The following is a 23,185-nucleotide window of genomic DNA, read 5'->3' as shown; positions in this document are numbered from 1 at the left end:
TGAAAGTACGTGAGTAGTGAGTAGGGTGATTTTTGATGTGTTGACCTATGTTTGAGTTTTTGTTTAAAACATAATGCAACATTTATAACGATTACTGTAAAATTGAACATACTAACCAGCCATAAAACACTGACATAAGCATAACACATTAGCCAATTCAGGACACAGTTCAACATGTTGTTGTATTTATCAGGAACTTTAAGTTTTGACGGCATTGTTTTCTTACTCTTTTTTGGTAATTGTAGCAGAAGACATCATCAGAGAAGTCATCAAACAACACAAAAAATATCTGAGGAAAAAGCTTAACTGTGAGTCCGAAGGGGCACAAAAAGACAATGCGATTAAAAACCCACTGGACAAAATTTACACAGAGCTTCACATTATACAGGGAGAAAGTGAACGTGTCAATGCAGAACATGAAATCTGGGAGATTGAAGACAAGGCAAGGATTCACACAACAGAGTGTACAAAAATCAATTGCAATGACATCTTTAAAAGTACACCAGATGATAGTGTTTCTTCGGGGCAGAACAAAGGAGAAGTGAGAGATTTCAGAACTGTGATGACAAAAGGAATTGCTGGCATTGGAAAAACGGTTTCTGTGAAGAAGTTTATCCTTGACTGGGCAGATGGGATAGCCAATCAGGACTTGGACTTCATCTTTGTACTCCCATTCAGGGAGCTGAATCTGGTCATAGAGAAGGCATTTACCCTTGTGACACTTGTGAAAGAATTCCACCCAGAACTAAAAAACCTAGCAATTGTAAGAGTTTTTGCTAATTACAAAGTTTTGTTCATTTTCGATGGTCTCGATGAAAGCCAACTTAAACTGGATTTCAAAAAAACCACAAGATTGACAAGCGAAACTGAGGAATCAACGGTGGACGCACTTGTGACCAACCTCATTAGGGAACATCTTCTTCCCTCTGCACTTATCTGGATAACGTCAAGACCAAGAGCAGTTCATCGTATCCCTCGTCAGTACGTATACCAGTGGACTGAAGTCAGAGGATTTAATGATTCACAAAAAGAAGAGTACTTTAGGAAGAGAATTGATGACGCAGCAGTTGCTGAAAAAATTGTCAACTACATCACAAGGTCCCGGAGCTTGTACATCATGTGTCACATACCCATCTTTTGTTGGATTGCAGCAACAGTTTTTGAGTATCTGGTGCCAAAAGAAGGCGACATTCAAGATGAGAGCATAAAGATACCTGCTACACTGACTGAGATGTACACACACTTCCTTACAATCCAGATGAGAATAGCCACTGAAAAATATGACACCCTTGTTGAGTCAGACACAGACGAGATCTTCAAATCAAATGAAGAATTCCTTTTCAAATTAGGCAGGATGGCATTTGAATGTCTGCATGACAGCAAAATCATTTTCACTGTCAATGATCTGGAAAAATATGGCATCAACATAGACAAAGCTGGAGTGCATTGTGGGTTGTGCACAGAGGTATTCAAAGAAGAAAGTGCGTTCAACAGAAAGAAACTCTACTGCTTTGTGCATCTGACAGTTCAGGAGTATTTTGCTGCTCTCTTTGTGTACCGCAGTTTTGCAAATAAAAAAATAGATTCTCCAATCCTGAAGGATTTCCTGCTGAAAGACTCTGAGCCAGAGTTGAGGTTCATCCTGGATGCAGATCCAGTTGATCTACCTTTGGATGAGCTGATAGAAATCACAATAACTGCCTCAACTATGAGAGAGTCAGGAGAAATGGACATGTTCCTAAGGTTCCTCATTGGCATGTCCCTCCAATCAACACAGGAGCTGCTTCAAGGCCTGATTCAGCAGACAGAAGAACACTCTGTAGTTGTTGAGGAAGTTAGGAAAAGTCTACTAGAAATAGATGCAGGTGACTGCTCAGCTGAAAGATGCCTGAACCATGTACAGTGCCTGATGGAGCTGAAAGACAACTCTCTACATGACACTGTGCGGCACTGTGTTGTACCAGATCCTTGTCCAGAAAGACAGCTCTCCCCTGTTCAATGCTCAGCTTTGGCCGACTCAATTCTGATGTCAAGGACACCTCTCGATGAATTCAGCCTGAAGAAATACAGACCATCAGAGAAAGGAATGTTTAGGCTTGTCCCAGCTGTGAGGAACTGCAGAAAAGCAAGGTAATTTGTTTTCTTTCTTTCTTTTTTTAATATTGTAAAATATACAGATACACAGTATTATTCTAGCATAGATTAATTCAACCCAGAACTTGATTTAATCCTGTAAAATTGTCCTTTTTTTATCATCTGCAGAATTTCAGGGGTGCATCTCAGTCATTGGATGTTGGGAACGATCGCCTCAGCTCTTCAAATGCCAAACTCTGTCTTAACTGAACTGCACCTGAGGAATAGTGTTTGGTATCATACAAGCATCTTCACTGAAGGTCTTATGAACACTCAGGCTAAATTGGAGGCACTTACGTTAGTAAAACTATTATTTCTAATATGTTCTGTTTTTCTGTCAAGCACCTCTTACTGTAGTTTAACCCTTAGTATGAACATTGCAACTCATACAATCAATGGTAGTTTTGATTCAAGTTCCTTGAAATCACTGCAATTGTGAGGTCTCTTGAGCTGCTTTTTGTCTTCTGTATTTGTAGTCTCTCAGGTCAAACCAGTCCAGAAGACCATGAAAACTTGGCTTCAGCTGTCAAATCAGTCATCTCAAATCTGAGAGAACTGGAGCTGAGTGGCAACATCCTGCATGGCTCACTATGCTCTGTGGTTTCTGTCGGGCTTTGCCAGCCAAAACTGAAGAAGCTCAGGTTAGTCTCAGTATGATGATTTCTTGACTAAGGCATGGAAAAAATGAAATAACATTGTATGTTTTTCAGAGATATATGTATCATTAAAGCTTTATTACTATTACAATAATACATACTATAGCTGACATTGTTTCACATTGTTTCACATACATTTCTATTTAAATGTTATTTCTTGTCATTTTTGCAAAAGGCTGAACCGAAATTTGGGGATTACAAACATCTGTAAGGAGTTAGTGACAAGATTTACATCTGACCCATGCTTCCTCAAAGAGCTGGAACTAAGTTACTGCTGTTTTGAAGACTCAGAAATGGACATCCTCTCAGAAGGGTTAATGAGCAAGCACTGTACACTGGAGGTATTGAGGTAATGTTATCATATCTTTATATTTACAAGCAAAACTAAATTTCTATTTTATGTTAAATGATTGAGTTATATTGCTACATTTGTCATTTAGTCTCAGTCACAACAGACTCAGTGAGAAAGGCTGTCAGACGCTGGCTTCAACACTCAGCTCCAACTCATCACACTTGAGAGAGGTGGACCTGAGCTACAACGACCTGCACGACTCAGGAGTTACGGCACTCTGTAATCCACTGAGAAACCCACACTGTGGTTTGAAAACACTGAGGTCAGTGTCACAAAGATCTCCAAACATATTTGACAGTGTGCTTCATTTGGTTTTTCCTCCATCTCTCAAAATGTTAACTTGTGTGATATACGGTGCTTCATTTCAGCAAGTCAGCAGATCCTGATCAACGACTGATCGAATGGGGCTAATCTCATGTTAACAGGATACAAATTCTGATGATAAGGGCATGTATAGCACACACCTAAAATGTCAGTTATTTGATTTCTTTAGGCTGTCATTCTGTAAAGTGACAGGAGATGGATGTGCCTCCCTGGCCTCAGCTCTGAGGTCTGACCACTGCAGCCTCAGGGAGCTGGACCTGAGCTTTAATCACCTCACAGATCAAGGAGTCAAGCTGCTGACTGAAATACGGAGGGATTCACGCTACAGTCTGGAGGAGCTCAAGTATGCTCCGACAGGCATATTTTTTAAAATCACTATTCCAAGAATAATCAACTAGATTCACTAGATTTGTTGCAGTATTTTTTTTTTTTTTTTTTTTACTTCACCTTCTCTTTCTCTATTTGCCATTAGTGTGGACCAAAATGAAGAACACTGGTTTGACTGGAAGCTCCTGAGACAGTGTAAGAAGAATATGATTATTATTTTTTTGTGGGGGGCGGGTATTTTTGGTACTTTATTTGATAGGACACGAAGAGTCCTACAGTTAAACCTTTCACAAGTATTACACCATGGAAAGAGCTAATGACATTTTCAAATGATTGAACAGCATGTCACATCAATAATCATAGTTACAAACTAATTTAAACAGTCCTGTTTTAAGTTTGTTTAAAGAACATTTTCACAGTTTTACATGGATGTTGATATATCCGTAATTTAATGATAAAAACAAAGAAAAAATACAGACAATCAGAGATCAAGAACCTCACTCACACATTTTCCTGTCTTGATTATAGATGCCTGTGATTTGACTCTGGATGTGAACACAGTAAGTGCAACTGTGATTTTGACCGAAGATAACAAAAAGGCATCATATGTCACGGAGAAACAGCTATATCCTGATCATCCAGAGCGATTTGAGGGAAATGCGGTGCTGTGTAAAGAAGGTTTGACAGGTCGCCATTACTGGGAGGTTGAATGCATCGAAACAGATGTTGGAGTGGCATACAAAAGTATTGACAGGGTGGCAGATTGTTCAAGTGAAACTAGTTTGGGACAAAATGAAAAGTCTTGGTGCTGGGTTAGCGACGGTTCATTTCATCACAACAATTCCTGTCTAGATTTTATTGGCTGTTGTACGTCTCAAAGTGCAATAGGAGTGTTCCTGGACTGGCCAGCAGGTATTTTGTCCTTTTTTCAGGTGTTTCCTGATAGAATGACTCACCTGTACACTGCCCGCACAACATTCACTGAGCCACTCTATCCTGGTTTCAGGCTGGACCGAGTCTATCCATCATCAGTTTACCTCCGTTAAATATGGTAACCTGCCTCTGATGACTACATGCAAAGACAATTTGCAGTCATTTTCTAATAATTACTATCATAGTTTTCTGTAGTTTGTGAGTTTATTCTTCAAATTCGTTGGGCTTTTTTTAGATTGTGTTTCTGTGATGTAAATTGTATTTTAAAGTGCTGGAGTTTCTGCACTGACATCCTGTTGCAAATGTGTTCATGTAAACTTCTGTGACATCCTGGTGATGCAATTCATATATGATCTTTTAGATTTTCTTTTCAGTATATAGAGAATACTAGTTTTATTCCATAAATATTTGTCAGTGATACTGAGTCCGAGTCATACACTGACACATACTGAACTCAGATTGTACGGGCAGGTCTAAATTCTTTCTTTCCCACAGGTATGTCTTATTTTATTTATGTTGGGTGCTTTCATTTCATTTTTAAACTGACCTGCCAGAACTTGTTTATCTGTAAGTTTTTTTTTGTTTGTTTTTTTTACTGTGATTTTTTTCTTTTAAATTTACCTTACTGGAAACTCTCCTGGTTTCTCATGATTCTGGCCTCCTTGTGCATTTCTCTCCTCTCAAATAATTTTAAGTTGATTTCAATTATATCAATGTATGTTTCTGAATTGAGATATGTTTAACTTTGATTATTGACCTGAGATGTTTTGATGATTTTTTTGATTGAATATAAGAAAAGTTAACTGCATTGATTGGTTATGTTTTCCTGTTGTGTATTTTTTGTGGCTACCGAGTTGCTGGGTTTACTTACTACTGATTTACAATAGAATATTTTAAATCATTTGAGAGGGTGAGGTTTTTGAGCATTCTCCTGTCTGGCGCCAAACATTATTTTGGTGTTTGGAGAGGCCTCTATGCTACAAAATGTTGCTCAAATATGTCACTTTCACAGAATGAGACTTGACTGCTCATAGTGTACCAAAGTAAGGTATAGATGTGACCTCGTAAAATGACTGAATGAATGAATGAAAGAATATCTGTATCTTGATGTTGATGTGCTTTGACACTAATGTTGTCTGAGTTTTCAGCAAAGTAGGAGCTTTGGTAGTTTAACTCTGAGTTGCACATGTTTGTGATTCCTCTAGGGACAGCTCTCCATTCCGACACACCTCCACTCCGACACGACACCCCGCTGTTCCGACACCCTCCCCCCCCGCAGCTGTCCAATGTCCAAGGTGCTGAACCGCGTGACGTTGTTTACATTCTGCTTTGTGGCTTGTCTGTAAAACGTTCGCTACTCAGGGACTGGGCAGATCTGTCCCACTTGCTTTCTCCCCGACTTCGTTGTTGGAGATCTCCACACAGTAATATAAATACACTCCCCCCCCCCACGCCGCTCGAGCGCGGCTCAACCCGGCTTGAGCTCACACGGGCGCGAGGCTGCTGCAGCCGCCGCTCGTGCTGACAGCTGACTGAGGGAGATGCTTTGGTTAGGTTTAGGCAATGAAGAAAGGAGTTGGTTAAGTTTCGTAAAAAGACCAGGTAGAGGCTAGACAGGCTAGAAGCATAATGAACGTTATATGTCATTAATATGAAGTATAAATTGTTTTGCAGTTAATTATGCACATGATCCGTTTCGACCCCAAAAAGGAAAAAAGGATCAATGCGCACTGCGCACTGGGGGTTTCCCCCAATATAGCTTTTCGGAATAGCGGGGTCTTTAGAAAAAATAGAAAACCCCACTATTACGATGAATGGAAGTCTATTGTCGGAAAGGCGGGGTGTAACCAAGCAATGTAATGTGACAGCCTTTTGTCACAGAATGATAAAGGAAGTTGCATTACTTAATTAAACAAATATAGCCTATAAAGAATATATCAATCTTAGGATTGCCTGCTGTGTCTCAGGTTTTCACAACATGAGGAAAAACCTCTCCCAGAATTAATTATTAATTATTATTATTATTATTATTATTATTATTATTATTATTATTATAGGAATGCATCGATATGACCCTCATCTTTATTGACAATTTACACCTGTGGAGGGGCTGCAACGCACACATACTCCTTTCTTATCTGACAATTTACAAGCTTTGCACATTCACCAGAGCACATGTATCAACCCAGGTAAGAGTGATGTCATGTCATCTATCTAGTTGGATGGACAAACAGACAAGACAGCCAGGATACAGCTGAATGGCAAATGGCACCTACTGCACATACCTGCATTGCTGTCACTGCATTTCAACACTAGAGGGGGATACATGACAGGATATGACAAACCAGACCAGCTGATGGTGCAGGCATGTTGTTTTATTGAGTGTGCGTGTGCATATATCTGTTTCTCTCTCTCTCTCTCTCTCTCTCTCTCTCTGTGAGTGTGTGTGTAAAAATATTTTAAGGCATCCATGTCTTGCATACGTCTCGATAATAAGGAAATATGTGCACTTGTGATGCCCTGCCTTCTTGTATATATATTTATTTATGTTATTTATTTAGTAGAAAACAGGGACACACACAGTGGCAAAAAAAAACCTAAACACCCTTTTAGAAAAGAAAGGACAGACTCCTTCACGCATGAGTCACCTTCTGTTTGAGATTATTTATGCTTATTATTTATTCATATTCTCATCTTGACTTACCCATATGTTGTAAAGGTCAGGGCATAACAACAGTTTTAGAAGCCTGAAAAGTTAGCGGATCACCAAAGTTATTCAGATTGTCTGGGGATCGTATATGGCCTTCAGAGGATGTGACTGTCCAAGCACACCTTAGCTGCTGCAACAGGACACATCAGGACTGTCAACCTGTGGACTTCTTAACTTGTCAAAGCTGTGTGAATGAGGCTGTAGCAACTAAAAACAAATAGAGTAAGTGTAAGGAATGAACTAAACTGTAGCCTATTTGTCCATGACGTAAATTACAAATGATAGCATGCCAGGCTAACTAGCTTATTACGAACTGGGTGTTACTTTCAAAGCCAAAGAACACATTATCAACAAATTAAGGTTACATTCACAATTAGCACATGCACTATAATGTTTCCCCACTGTGTGAGAGACAACTTTGGCAGCTGGAAACATTAAAACATGGAGTCTGATCTAATTCACTGTTAGCTTACAGTAATTAGCTCTGTACCTATGTTATAACATCTGCCAGGCTATTAGCTAATGATTGTTTTCATGATTGATTAGGCTAATCAGTCAAGCATGGTCCATAAACTTCCAAAGTACAGCATGATATTTTGAAACTGCATTTTGGTACAAAGTTCAATATAAGAAAATAAGCGAATTGACATGAATAAAACCACCATATCTGTGGAAATATTGCTTGTTAAAGGACTAAACCCTCTAATTCATTATTGAAATGTAGGCTACATCAGTTACAGATTCAACTTATAACTCCAGCTCATAACATAGCCTAGCTGCCCTACAAAGCAAAAAGGCAGTAACTACGCAGAGTGCAGAACTGAGAAAAATGACTTTAAAGTTATCCTGTTGTCCAGCCTAAGTAGTAGCAGGTAGATTAAAGGATAATTACCATTTTTTACATTCTGGACCTTATTTCTAGCATAAAATACAATCATTTAGCCTACTCACCCAGATAACTTTGGTGTCATTACAAGTCGTTCTGACGAAATTAGATCCAGCCGAGAGCCGCGTATATCCGTATAATGCGAATACGCGGGGCAAGCAATGCAGACTCTAAATAACACATTATCTGCCGCAAAACTCGTTCATTTCACCAATATTTTGTTATGATACACTACTGCTATTCCCCTCCGAGCCCGTGGTGGCATGTTATCAACACCCGTGCTCTGTAGGTTGACCTACTAACCTCTGACCGCTGCTTGGCTCATTCTGATAATAATCATTCCGCTTCGGCATTTGGGTCCATTTTTAACGCAACTAGCCGGAGCTTTAGTAAGTCCAGGCTGCAGAGAGGAAGCCTGTGGAAGCTGAACTTCATCCAGCTGATCATTTTGTTCTTGACAAGTCGGAAACACGCAGAAACGGACCGTCTTTGTTAGCGGTAGCAACAAGCCGCGCCGGGCCGCTGTCGGAGATGACATCATCCAGGTCAGAGGTTAGTAGGTCAACATACAGACCACGGATGTTGATAACATGCCACCACGGGCTTGGAGGGAATAGCACATAGCTTATCATAACAAAATATGTGACAAGTTTTGCGGCAGATAATGTGTTATTTAGAGGCTGCATTGCGTGCCCCGCATTATATACGCGGCTCTCGGCTGGATCTAATTTCGTCGGAACGACTTGTAATGACACCAAAGTTATCTAGGTAAGTAAATGATCGTATTTTATGCTAGAAATAAGGTCCAGAATGTAAAAAATGGTAATTATCCTTTAATGGACATGTGGCAGTTTTCTTACTTTATATTATCTTATTCTTTGTACATATTAATCCTCATATTTGATTTGATGTTTTACCCCTATTTTGCAGTTACTGTATTCTTGCTTTGTAGTTTGCCAAAAATGTGGCGTCATAGGATACCAAGAAAAAAAGCTGCCACCTATGTATTTGTAAACAACTCATTCTAAGCTACAAGGAAGCTTTGATTTGTATGCGATTGTGATTAGACTTCCGTAAGCAATATTTGACTTATTCTAATAAAAAGCCAAATAAGTTACACACTGTACCTTTTATACTAGTTCTCAATGCCTATTGCGGTAAATGGACATTGACTGACACACGCACGCACGCCGGTTAATATGTCTCAAAACTTGTGCGCAACGTTTAACTGAATGCGTCACATGCGTGTTCTTTGATGCCTGTGCAGCAAAGCAGCGCATGGTGTCATAGTTTCCCCATTGACTTAAGATGGTTCCCCGTTCACGCGCGCATTCACGTGTGATGACTGCTGCACGATGGTAATCAGTTCACACAACGTGGAATGACTACACTTAACACTTTTAAGTGTTTTTTTGGAGAACGCAGCATAAACGCACACAAAGGTAATTGAACATTTTTGTCATGCGCTCACATGTATGTGAAAATGGTGTGCGCAAACTACGTCACGTAACAAGAAGCTGCTTATGTACTTAAAGCATGTGCACATCTGTCTTTCACTGTTTGACAAATGTTGCGTTCACACACGCGCACGCATTTTCTAACACCACGCAACCGGAAGTTTATGTGCATCACGCGCACGAGTCCGCGTACACGAACGCCTCTAGCTGTTCTGTGTTCCATTGTCATCCAATCCCAGATGGTGCAGTGATCCTAACTCAACTCAACTAAGTTTGTCTACGTGGAGTTGCCGTAGTAGCTCTGTCCAAGATGGTGGGGGGGGTTACACCCCGCCTTTCCGAAACCCCGCCTTTCTGACAATAGACTTCCATTCATCGTAATAGTGGGGTTTTCTATTTTTTCTAAAGACCCCGCTACTCCGAAAAGGCTATTGGGGGAAACCCCTCCACTCCGAACGGACAGACGAACGTAAACGTAGGCTGTGCAGTGCGCAGTGCGCATTGATCCTTTTTTCCTTTTTGGGATCAAACGGATCATGTGCATAATTAACTGCTGGGGGCGTCGGAATAGCGGTGTTTCGAAGTGGGGGTGTTTCGGAACAGCGGGGTGTCGAAGTGGAGGTGTGTCGGAATGAGCTGTCCTCGATGGGGGGCTGTGACACAAATCGGACACGCGTATGCAGGGATAAAGGCCCCCGCTATAGCTCCACCATACCGGAACTCCCAACAGGAAGTTGCTATTCTATATTCTATGTAGATACAAAATAACTCAGTAACTCAACAGTCCATGAATTTTTTTTTCTTCCAGTGGATATCTTAAAGGTACATTGTGTAAGTTCTCCTGTTATCTATTCACGAAAATTGATTATTTCGTTCAAAAGTACGTTTTTCATTCATCAATAATCACCCCCATCAACAAACTGAAGTGTTCCGAAAAGCTCTGAAATTGCCGTTCATATCATTCACATCGAGCGGGCAAGCTCGGTTGGTAGCTGCCATGTCGTTTCGCCATGTTTTTACGTTAAGTGGCAGCTGAGGGTAGGAAACCACGGGCGCATGACGTCTGTCCGACTACCATTTCTCCGACCATACATTTCTTTATTTTCGCGTCCATTAGTCCAACCTCCCGTTTCTCCGACTTAAGTAGCCCTAACCCTTAACCTTACCCTAAACCTAACTTTAACACTGTAGAATGGGTAGTCGGAGAAATGAGCTGTCGGACTTTTGGGCAGTCGGACTGATGTATGCTCCCCGGAAACCCCCCCCCGGAAACCACGGGAACTCGGCGGAGACACCGAAAGCTGTCGGCTCAGGTCGAGGTGGCGTCTGTGAAAAGTCACTGCGGTGCAGGGAGGACTGTGAGGACTGCACGTGAATGCTGCATTCAGGTACAGTCGGAAAAACGGCCGTCGGTAACAAACCAGATGTCATTTTAGTCACAGAAGTCCAGAGAAAGCCGGTAACATGTGGGTCAGGTCAACAATACGACATCGCCATGACAACATTTTGTCACGTGTATTGTTTAGCCTCGTGCTGACGGGCCACTTGTATAGACGCTTGTTTATGCAGTTACGTGCAGCGGCTGTTAGCCCAATTTCACGTGAATGCAGCATGAAAAATACGACTGAGTTGCTTGCGATCTACAATCGCACCACTAGATGGGAGTAATTCTTACACAATGTACCTTTAAAGAAACATTGCAGAGTTTATCAGTTATCAGAAACAGCACTACGTAACTTCCCTGCGTGGGTAGGATAGGTTGTCGATCGAGGAGGTTACTATCTTTGGTGGCAGATGAAAACATACAGCGTGAGTTAGATGGGGCAACACGCAATGAGAGAGTTTATCAGCAGAACAGATGATAGCACACGGTTACCAAAGGAACTTTGTGCAGTGCCGGGAGAAGCTGAAGAAATTAAAAAGAAATTATAGTTCCATAAAAGACCACAATGGCAGCAGTGGGTCGAACAGAAAAAAGTGGAAATGGTACGATATGATTGATTCCATATATGGCCACTCTTGCCAGAGTCATTGATGTCAACGCTGACAAAAAAGGAATCGTAAGGGATGTGCATGTCAGAACCTTCCCCAGCTACCCAGTCTCAACTGTGAAGCCCACTCAAAAGGTGAGAAATACATCAACCAAAATACCTGCAACAGTTCTTCACAGAGATGTCAGACGGATAGTCGTCCTGCTTCCAGTTGAAGAGCAGCAACAATGGAACAATTGAATCCATCGCAGAGCTGGTGTGACCTCCTTGGGTTGAGCAACCAGGAGGTCAAGTGGGAGGTGTTGTGTCAAAACCTGGTTCACTGAGAAAGGAGCCACAGTCTCAGATCCCAGACACTCCAAACCTGCAGGGGGCAACCACATCAGTGGTGGAACCCCAGGTAAGAGGAAGGAAGTGCCTGAGGGAGCACATTCACCTGCGCACCCATACAGGAAGCATGGTTTGAAATGTTTGGAGCTGGCTCAGTCAGCTCTCTTGCCTGCTCCTGGAGACACCTCACAGCCACAGCTCCTGATCGACCATTGAAGACACCACTGGTACAGTACAGTAAATGTTTAAGTCTGGAGGCCATGCTTCCCAAATGCTTTGATTGTGTGTTTGTGGTTGCAATGGTTAAATTTAAGTTGAGTAAATTGGAAACTTTGTTATGATTTTATAGAAGTACTTTGGTACTCGTGCTTTGTTTCTAGTACTCTAATAGTGACCTTTGGTGTAGCTTGTTACTTTAATTGTTAACCTTTTTGAAATGATTTGAAATGATTTGATTGAAATCTGAATAAGTTTAATTTAATTTAATTTATCAAGTAACATTAACATTTATTAATTCATTTATTCTTTATATTAAGAAGTGTGAACTGAAACTGACCAGCGAACAACAGGAGGGAGGGTGGCGTAGACTCCGCCACTGCCTTATTAAATTCCCTGATGGAGGATGGTGAGTTTTTTTTCCTGAAACATAGCATTACTACCACGGCAGTAACCAAAAAAGAGAAAAAAACATGTTTGTGGACATGTATGAAAAGAGAGCTGCTAACGGAACATAAAATAATGTATGTAACCCAGGGCGACAGTTAAAAACTGTTGGGACACTGATGACATAGAGGAAGGACGCTACAAAGAAACAAAACTTTACAGTGTGTCTTGAGTGCCGGTGTTTTTGTTGCCTCGCAACCCCAGCTCCTCCACCCCTGGACTAGACCCGTGTCCTCCGTCCCATCTGCCCCCTATATGCCTTTTGTACACGTGCTTTATTTACACTAGATTATACAAAGTTTTGAGGTTATGCAGAGCACAGTTGGTCAGTGTCATAGATTTTACCAGTTTGATATCACAGTCATTTTTTTTTCAAGAGGCAACGCCACCTTCCCCTCAGTCTACCAAAGGCATTTTCAACCACTACCTGTGCTCTGCATTTTTTCATGTTGTAGATCTGCTGTTCTGCTGTCAGGTGTCCAGTGTCAGGGAATGGGTTTAAAAAACAATTCTGCAAGGGGTAGGCAGAGTCTCCCAGGATTAAATAGCCTACATTCACCCCACCAATGTTCCTTGTGAATGCTACAAAGTGGTTGCCACAGCTGGCCAACTCCCACAGAGTGGACAGTCTCAGGACCCGAGCATCATGCAGGCTCTCAGGAAGGCCGGCCCACAAACAAATTTCAGAAAAGCCCCTTTCCATCAACAGTGAGTCATAGTCGAGTATTCGCCTTTTCCTTTTTTTTCTTTTTTCACGCTGTGGGCGTGTGTGAGACTAGTGTAGTGCTTGTGGTTCCCAGAATGCATTGCGGCCGGTGAAGCCAAAGCAGCTAAAGCTGCTAAATCAAAGCAGCTAAAAGTTACTGTTAGTCACTTTATTAAGTTTTAATATTTTTTCATGAGAGAAAGTAACCGTTTCGATCCTTAATGTGCGGTTAGTTTATCCAAATGATGCCTTTTTGGACATTTGCTCCGACTTTTTTCGGATCAGTGAAGCTCCGCCTGTGTGAGCAGCCACCCGGGAGCAGCGAGTCACCTTTCCCAGGCTGCAGAGCTGGTCGGCCGGCGAATGTCCGTCCTCATCCCCGGAGAGAAAACGATCGCTGATTAACTTATGTATTTACGAAATAAACGTAATCGATTACAACGATTAATCGGGACAGCCCTAATTTTCTCCAGCTTATGATACATTATCAAAACATATTGTAAGTGTCTACTGTATCACAACAATGGAATGAAAGGATTTTCCAGGATCGATCAAATTTGTTTTTTTTGAAGGTGTGTGTTTTGGAGCTTCCCTGTAGTAATGTACTGACCCAACCAGCCCTGATTGGGCCGATTTGGCCTAACTCTTGGTCCTATTTAAGCACACCTCATTCAGCTCCATAGAGAGAGTTGCGAGGCCACGCTGTATGCGATGCCAGGCTAAAGGCTAGTTGCTTTTGTTGTCGCTTTTCTATCTGTTTCCCTCTGAAAGTGACGATTTTTGGAAGTGGTTCCTCTATTGTTTTATTTTTCTACAAAGTAAAATATCTGTCCATTGTTTGGAAAATGGATGCTTCCTGCGCTCGTGTTTTTTTCACTCCATCACCGAGATCCAGATCCTGATCCCTGTACTCGCTAGCTCTGGTCCCTCACAGCTAGGTTATGTCTGAGAAACTGAGCTAACTAGCTACAGTAGACTGACCTTCAACTGCCAAGTGCACACAAGAGGGTAAAGTGATTTATCATTTCCTTGTAGAAACTGTAATGTAGCTTAAAATTTTGAACTTTAAGTAAATCTTGTGTGCGGAAATAAACAAAACAATGGCTCATAAGTTGCACTTCAAATCAGCTAAATTGATTTTTTTGCCCTGATATCTTTATTTAACTATCATGTTTTGTTCTTTATCAATGTTGGTATCCTCTCTGCTAGGGTGTCATTTCTGTATCGGTACAGTATTTTTTAAAAAGGAGCTCTTGAGATGCCATTTTAATTCTGCCATACAGTAGCTGTGTTGGAAAAACAAAACACAAGCACGGGTGGGGGGGAGAAGGATAGCGGGCAGCAGCAGGCTATGAAGGTGACTCACTTAAGAATGTTAATGCAACATCCTTGTTTGACAAGATTTAGCATTAATAATTCAAGAAGCGTGCTTTCAAAAGTAAAATGTTAAAGCCTAATTTTTTTTCAGCTACTCTGTTCAGAGAGGCGTGGGCGTGGAAATCAGAAGGTAGACAGAAATTTACACAGTACACAAACCAATGATTGACTTGTGTAGTTTCACTAAGTAAACAAAGCTTGACACCCGAAAGTAAAAACACGTGCATCATAAATCCAAACTATCCTTAGTTTCACTTGACTTCATTATGCACAGAGGGAGAAAATATATTTATTTTCAAATAGTTAAACTCACATACAAATTGATATTTAAGACTTAAAAACCATAGTCAATATCTGAGACTTAAACTCATGGATCATACAGTGGTATAAGCACATTTCATTCCTCCTTTTCTCCGTTCCCCACCACACAGTTGGTGTGTGTGCGCACTGTTGTGCTGGGAGTGGGCTTGTAGAGTTTGATGTTTCCTTTCTTTGCTATCATGAATATTTGATTCAGCTCACCATCCCCAGAAGGTTGTATCCAAATGAAAGCTAAAATAACAGCATCAAAAACTACACAAGCTGCTACAGCAGCAGCCACTATGGGAACATGCAGCCTATCACCTATATCCTGACATGGCTGATGTGTGTGTTTGGTAGATTCCATTGCTTTCTCCTTCACTCACCTTTTCTTTAGCACGAGATAAAGTTATTGACAGGATTATATATGTCTTCGAGAGATAAAGATGCATATACTGAAATATAAATTAAATTAATCAATCCAGAGTAGGATCTGTTTTCATGGACACACACACACACACACACACACACACACACACACACACACACACACACACACACACACACACACACACACAACAAACAGCAAACAGAGGAAAAGTGAAGTAAAAGAGGGAGTTGAGCGCAGGCTGGATAATGACAAAAGATGAAAGGGAGAAAGAAGGAAAAAGATGGTCATTAGGAGGCAGTGCTGTACCTCCTATAGTAGTGCATGGGTGGGTGCACAGCTGCATGATGCGTGTTGGTGTGTAAGAGACACTGTGAATTCAGTATGTGGAGTCATGCTTGAATATATGTTCAGCTGCTATTTGTGCAAGCTATGTGTGTAACTTGGTTTATAGGTTTCCTGTCCTTGGTGAGGATGAGACCTACAGTAAAAATCTCTATACAGAGCATAGATCACAAGGATGTGGACAAGAATGGCTTCGCAAATGTTGAAGAAGATATAGGATGAGGGAAGGAGTGGTAGGAAATACAGAAATGAAGCGAGGAAGGACATAAGGAAGGAGTGATGGAGGGATTCTCATTTCAGACATTTTCACTGTGGTCTCATCCCAAGCCAACAACCATCATGTTCATCCAAGTGACAACTGATCTGAATATCATCAGCTGTAATCAGCCAACCTACAAAATGCGCAATTTACATTTGGCAAAGAACAATTTACTAGAGAATTGAAACTTTGTATCTTTCTTATAAACTAAATCGTAAACACGTCATAGCTCAAAATCCATCTATAAGATCCACTAGGCCTATATGTAAATGCATACATTAACTTAGTTACAAATCTGTATCTGTTTTTTTTTTTTTTTTTTTAAAGAAGACTGAATTCACAATACTTTCACCTTTTATGTGTATAAAATGCATTGAATTTCAGTCCCTCTCAAAAGCATGTGCCGCGCCGTATTAAGTTTTGCTTTCACGGCGGTGAATATCGCTACATTTTTTTTTTTTTAAGACGTTAGTTTAGGCGGCAGCTCTTTATTGTTAAGGCGGCTGCCTTAACAGGAAAGCGCTGCGGGAAACCCTGCTGCTGTCATCCAGCAAAACTCTCAGCCCACCTCCACCTCTTCACCACCTCCATCAAGATACCGACCTTCATCGGGATCTTCAACCAGAAGTTTCCTCGACAGGCGGCCCCATGCTCCTTACCACCACCAGTAGGCCTGGGTGGGAATATCTTCTTCAGGTGCAAGCTTTTCATCCGTAGATCAGTCCACTACGGTAAGGGCGGCAGTGGCTCAGGCGGTAGAGCGGGTCGTCCAATAATCAGAGGGTTGGCGGTTCGAATCCCGCTCTCTCCCAGTCTCTGTCGTAGTGTCCTTGGGCAAGACACCTAACCCATCTTGCCTCGTGTGAATGCGTATGAATGATCATGGTGGTGGTCGGAGGGGCCGTTTGGCGCGAAATGGCAGCCACGCTTCCGTCAGTCTGCCCCAGGGCAGCTGTGGCTACACACGTAGTTTACCACCACCGGTGTGAATGTGTATGAATGAATAATGGTTACTGTACGCGCTTTGGGTATCGGGTAACGGTAGAAAAGCGCTATATAAATGTAATCCATTATTATCATTATTATTATCTACTCCCCGGCGTCTAAGCGCCAAAGTTTATTTTTTGTGCACAATACATGTTAGGCTATTTAATTTTTTCAGCCTGACTCTCTTCATCCTTATTAGTCTGTCCTGATTGAACTGACCTCAACCCCATCCAACTCCCTGGGGGCTAACACTCGTGTAGCTGAATGGGAGCAAATCAAAGAGACCAGATTTCAAAATTTGGTGGGGAGCCTTCATGTGAGAGAGTTGGCCCTGTTGGTCCTCCCATGACTTTGGAATGACATGTTGACCATTCACATTGTAATAAGCTTAATCTTTAGGTGTTCTCATGATTTTGGCCATGTGTGCTTATGGAAATCGAGTCAAACAAGTAGTTGATGGTGCATTTAACAGTAAACATTCAACAATCTCCTTGTACAAATTTGAACAAGGATTAAAATTGATTTGTGTTACTCCAACAAGCTTGCTCAAGAGAGGAGCTGTCAAAAGGATATTTTTACTCAGATGAAGCTGGTAATGTCTCATTTGGATAAGTGGACAAATGTGACGCTGTCACGCTCCCATTCTGTAAATATAAGACCGCTTTTCAGTGAAGTTGTAGGTATTGGTTACAGTTTACAGACAGCTTATTCTACTAAATCAGAGCAAATTGGTCAGCTTGTTTCTCCACATTAGCTACAAGTCAGTGTTGTGGTAATAAACATTTGAGACTTGTGTGTGTGTCGAAACATCAAGAAAAACAGGCTTAATGGAATATGAGCTTCCACAGATGGATTTCTTGACCTTGTTGGTGCTCATTGTTCACCCTGCATCTTTGAACAAACACCAATCTGTGCTTATTTTCACATACAAAATACATTCAACATGTTTCTCTGGGCTTTAACCAGCTTGATATGAATCTGCTGAGTGTGTGTGGGGTTTTTTGTGTGTGAGCACTAATGTGTACTTACACTGGTGTCCTAGTTCTTGCCTTGCAGTCTTTGAGGTCAAATGAGGAGCAAACTTTCCACATTGTGTAAGGAAGAATCATATCCACAGGCATGCAAGCACTGCACGCACACACACACACACACGCATGCATACACAGTTTCAGCCCTAAATTCAGATTGGTCATGCTGTCAGGATACATTTTCATAGATGCAATTAGAGCAACATCATCGTCCACATAATCAATGACAACTACAGAACAAACAGACTGCCAGTTACCAAAGGTCCTGCAGGCTGGAAAACACACAGACACAAAGACACACACGGACCACACTGATACTTCCGTATTAACTTTTTTTTTCCTACCGTGCACAATCACATGCACATGAAACCTAAATCAGTGTTGATTTCACATAAAACACACACAGACGCACACACATAGGCTGAGGACAGAGGGGTGTCACATACCATCACCGCAGACAGGTCAGCATACGATGACACAGCCAAGATGGACACCACAGCCAACAGGCATGTTGTTACCCGACACACACACACACGCACATGCACGCACACACTCACAAAAAAAATCTTTATTGCAAGCAAAGTGCAGACATCATGGAACCTGACGTGGGCCAGGGGGTTTTCATCTGATTGGCCGTCACATGCGCTCTGGTTGTCGGGACAACGGCTGTCCCTGCAGGACATTGGCAGCCTGAGCTCGGCATGGGACTGAGCTGTGACACTGATGAGGGAGTTGGAAACTTTTTAAGCCTCCACGTGGATTTCACTCACTGAAATTCATCTGCAGCCAAAGCTGTAGCTTTTCTTTCTTTCTTTCTTTCTTTCTTTCTTTCTTTCTTTCTTTCTTTCTTTCTTTCTTTCTTTCTTTCTTTCTTTCTTTCTTTCTTTCTTTCGTATGAGACAGACATTTAGCAGGTTGAAGACACACTGGTTTAATTCTTTTAAAATTTAACTGACAACAAAGAAACAGTTCATTAAAAGAAATGATAGATAAGCAGTGTCAGTGTCTTTTCAGTCGATAGAACACACCAGGAAGTATAATTGGGATTTTTCTTCAATAGAAGGTAATCCCAGTGAAAAATTGCAGTTTAATTGCAGTGGTACTGAAACAGATATTCATGACTCATTACCAATCTATTATTAATTTGGATATAATACTGAATGTTCTTAGAGTGGTATGATATGGAGATGAGTCATTAAGTTAAAGGCCTGATGCAGTTTTTTCCACTTGCCTCCTCAGAGGATTATGGGTATCAGTGCTCCCCCACCTTCCTGTTAGTTTTGCTACTACTACCTGTGGGTGGGACAACACAACTATGAGGCAACCCTCTTATTTACAGGCCATCAATTATATAGTAATTATGTTGTAATGTGAAGGAATAGCCTTGTGAGGTCAAGTGAAGTCAGAATAATGCCAAGCTGTCATAGATAGCCTTGTGCAGTCCACAGCGCTCAGGTGAAAGTGACCTCTCGAAAAAAATCCCTTCTCTGTAGAAACTGTTTTTTGGCTGTAAATACCTCAAACAAAGAAACAGATAAAGCAGAGCACAGGTAGACAGGCCATACATGGTACCATCTTAAATCCTGTTTAAAATGTCTAAATTTTCCAGCTAGTAGGTCATATGTTCCTGCTGCGTCCTCTGCTTCTTGTGCCAATGCCTCGATGTAATTCTGTTTGTCATGTTTAGCACTTTTCCTCACCTCCTTGTTTGCTGTCGTTCTTTGGTAACTAACTGACTGACTGACTGCCTGTGATTGAAGATGCTACTTGTTTGTAACTCAATTTTGGAGATTTAAATATGAAAAATACCACTTAACTGTGGATAGTTTAAAGCAGAAGTAAGCGATCCGGTCGTTTTGGCTAATGGTGCGTTCCAGGCAGGCTTTTGAAACCGTAAATTACAGCTTCAAGTCACAACTTACGACTTTGTAGCGTTCCAGGCAACCCACTCGTGTTTTTCCGACCTGTTTTACCTGTGAAAGTGCACTATAACGGCCACTCGTAAGTTCCGACCCGTGAACTCGTACCAGATCGAACTGGTACGACTTCACAGGTCGGAAAAACACGAGTTACGGGCTGCCTTGAACGCACCATAACAGTCCTCGTCCCTACGTCACCACATTCACGCGCATCCCTTGGCTGCACACACAGCCCTTCATGCCGTTCTCTCTCCTCATTGGATAAAACTTGTAGGATACGAGAAAAGTTTTCTCCTCGGCTCAGAGCAGAGCAGAGTGACTGACAGACCCGTGTTTCGGTCCAAACACTCTATGTAAGTGATTGCTGTCGTTAGATATAACTATTTAAGACTTATATTAACACAAAAATATCGCTTACTTCTGCTTTAAGCAGCTGGGGATAAAAACTATGTCCCCAAATGGGAAAAGCAGACGAGTGGCTAAGGTCAGGGTTAAGGTGAGGTCAAGGCTAAGGTTAGGGCAAAGGCAGGGTTAGATTTTGGATAATGCTTGTGGTTAAGTTTAGGTCTCATGTCGCAGAAACTATGTAAATTCCACAACATTGAGAAAAGTAGACATGCTTGTGTGTGTGTGTGTCTGTTGGCTTATCTCATTTCTTTCCATTTTACTGAAAACAGTCCTATTAAAGGGTGATTCTGCTGCCTTAGTGTGTGTTTCTCCAGCTTGGATAATGAAGCCACAGGAGACACACATTCAGAACTGAGTTAAATAATTTCTCTCTCTCTCTCTCTCTCTCTCTCTCTCTCTCTCTCTCTCTCTCTCTCTCTCTCTCTCTCTCTCTCTCTCTCTCTCTCTCTCTCTCTCTCTCTCTCTCTCTCACACTCACACACACACACCACACACACACACACACACACACACACACACACACACACACTTTCTCATACATACATGTGCTCACACATAGGAGACACATAGTCTGCAATTGGAGTTAAATCACTTGACCTCTGACCTCTCTCAGGACCAATGAGAACATTCTCGACACTTAGGTGCAGACCCAACCACAGCCTATAAATAGCAGGCAATTTAGAGCATGAGAGGAAGGGGCATCTCTAAGATTAATGACTGCTCTCTGCATGCATTTTACCACTTTTTGTTCTATCATTCTTATCTCTCCTCTTTCCTCCCACCTGCTCCACTTTGCTATCTCACTCGCTCTTTTTGTGCTCCTCCGGCGCTTTCACTGGCTTTTTCCCCTATTGTCTTTTGTGTATTTTAACTGCTTTGTGTGTGTGTGTGTGTGTGTGTGTGTGTGTGTGTGTGTGTGTGTGTGTGTGTGTGTGTGTGTGTGTGTGTGTGTGTGTGTGTGTGTGTGTGTGTGTGTGTGTGTGTGTGTGTGTGTGTGTGTGTGTGTGTGTGTGTGTGTGTGTGTGTGTGTGTGTGTGTGTGTGTGTGTGTGTGTGTGTGTGTGTGTGTGTGTGTGTGTGTGTGTGTGTGTATTGGTCTTATGGTAAGTGCATTTACTCTGAGGTATATGCTATAAGGTTGCATCTGTGAAGCTGCTGACGCTGACTGCAGGACGTTAATCCCAGCAGCCAGGTTTGTTAAAATAAGACGTTAATCTTCTACTACCTACATATTTCCCCAATGGATTTTGTTTTTCTAAAATTTGATTTACTCGGGCAAGGTTTGCTGAGCATGTAGCCTGTTTTTCACACTCATAGACACACATTCACACCTGGGACCTGCACCTCACTGTTAATAACAAGCTGCTCAGCTGGAGCAGTTCAGTAAGTGCTTCACTCAGAGGACCTAAACAAAATAGGGGCAGGGAGAGAAGGGACAGGACATTTATCTGGAAATACAGTGAAGTTAGGAGCCGTTGGTTTTATTTATTTTCACACATTGTGATTGGATGAGAGATATTGTTGCAATGATTTCTGGTTTCTTTCTCAATGTGTGAAGACTGTACAGATTTTACCTGAGAATCTTCTGTACACAGTCCTCTCAGTCTTTTTCCTAATCAAAGGAAATCTGTTTTTGCTGTGTCACTGAAAGAGAATTAGCCAGAGGTGCAAAATGTATAACTCAGTAATAAGAATGGAAACATGTGATGGGACACAAATAGAAGCCAAGAGCACAGGAAACAAGGTGGGAAAATGAAACAGCGTCAGATCTGACAAGGCGTGTTTCAGGTGTGAACATTTAATTTCATATATAACGTGTTTTTCTTTTGTGGGTTTTGAAAACAAAACAGTTGCTTTTAACACAGATGGTTGAGACAGACTATATGATTATTCTCTATGAACGGGGTTGGTTCATCACTCTTTATCTAATTTATCTATATGTCCTCTGTTTTTTTAATAGATCCTTTTCTATCAATATGATGTAATGCTTCTCACTTGGCAGCATCGCATATTAGGAAAGGAAAAACCTGTTGGGTCATGTAGTGATTAGCCTAGCCTACAGTAGCTGAATCACCCAAGATAACAATTTATTGTGCATTAACAAAGTTTTTTTTATGTGCCCCATCAATCACTCGCCTGAGTTGTCATATAATATAAAATTAATATTATAAAAGAACATCTACACAGAGAACATACTGTATCTGCATTAAGGAGCGTGTATATAACACAAAAAGATTTCTGAGAGATATTTCAGTGGTTTCATAGTCTGTGTGTGAGTGTGTGTATTGGAGGGTTATTATGATCAAAGCCTGCTTCAGGTTGTGGACTATATTGCCCCTAAAATATGGTGCTCAGGGTTAGTTTATTAGTCTACTGTTGTCATTGTCATTATAATGTTATATCAAACTTAATTACATGATAACTATTGCTACTATTTTAATTCAAATTTTGAGTTGGTTGACAAGCCAGTCTCTGTTAAGATGGTCAGAATGTAAAAAAAACAAACTAACATTAGAATAGCCCTCTGTGGTCTCAAGGACCTGATTTGCAGACCAGTGCTTCAGACAAACCAGAGGTAGCACAGAGTGTCAGCGGTTCTACACAAACCACAGAGCTCTAACCCTGTGTGAAAGGCTAAATGCAGCCCTATCTGCAAGCTAAAAGAAAGCATTCAAATTGAAGAGGCTCAGAATGTTTTGTAGAACTT

General features: G+C 41.4%; 1 protein-coding gene across 1 annotated transcript; it reads left to right on the top strand.

Moving 5' to 3' along the window:
- Positions 1-35: 35 nt before the first annotated feature.
- LOC310990356 (NACHT, LRR and PYD domains-containing protein 3-like) lies at positions 36-5,397 on the top strand (the record flags this gene model as incomplete). Its single annotated transcript, XM_083977702.1, has 9 exons — positions 36-39; positions 246-2,130; positions 2,263-2,430; positions 2,610-2,774; positions 2,965-3,138; positions 3,230-3,403; positions 3,635-3,808; positions 3,938-3,987; positions 4,321-5,397. 9 exons carry the CDS (start codon positions 36-38, stop codon positions 4,836-4,838), a joined length of 3,312 nt encoding a protein of 1,103 aa, XP_083833828.1. The 3' UTR covers positions 4,839-5,397.
- Positions 5,398-23,185: the final 17,788 nt, after the last annotated feature.

Source organism: Trachurus trachurus (assembly GCF_905171665.1).
Source record: "Trachurus trachurus genome assembly, chromosome: 8".
Lineage (NCBI taxonomy): Eukaryota > Metazoa > Chordata > Actinopteri > Carangiformes > Carangidae > Trachurus > Trachurus trachurus.
The sequence above is the reverse complement of the archived record's forward strand: the minus strand, read 5'-3'. Positions and strand labels throughout refer to the sequence as shown.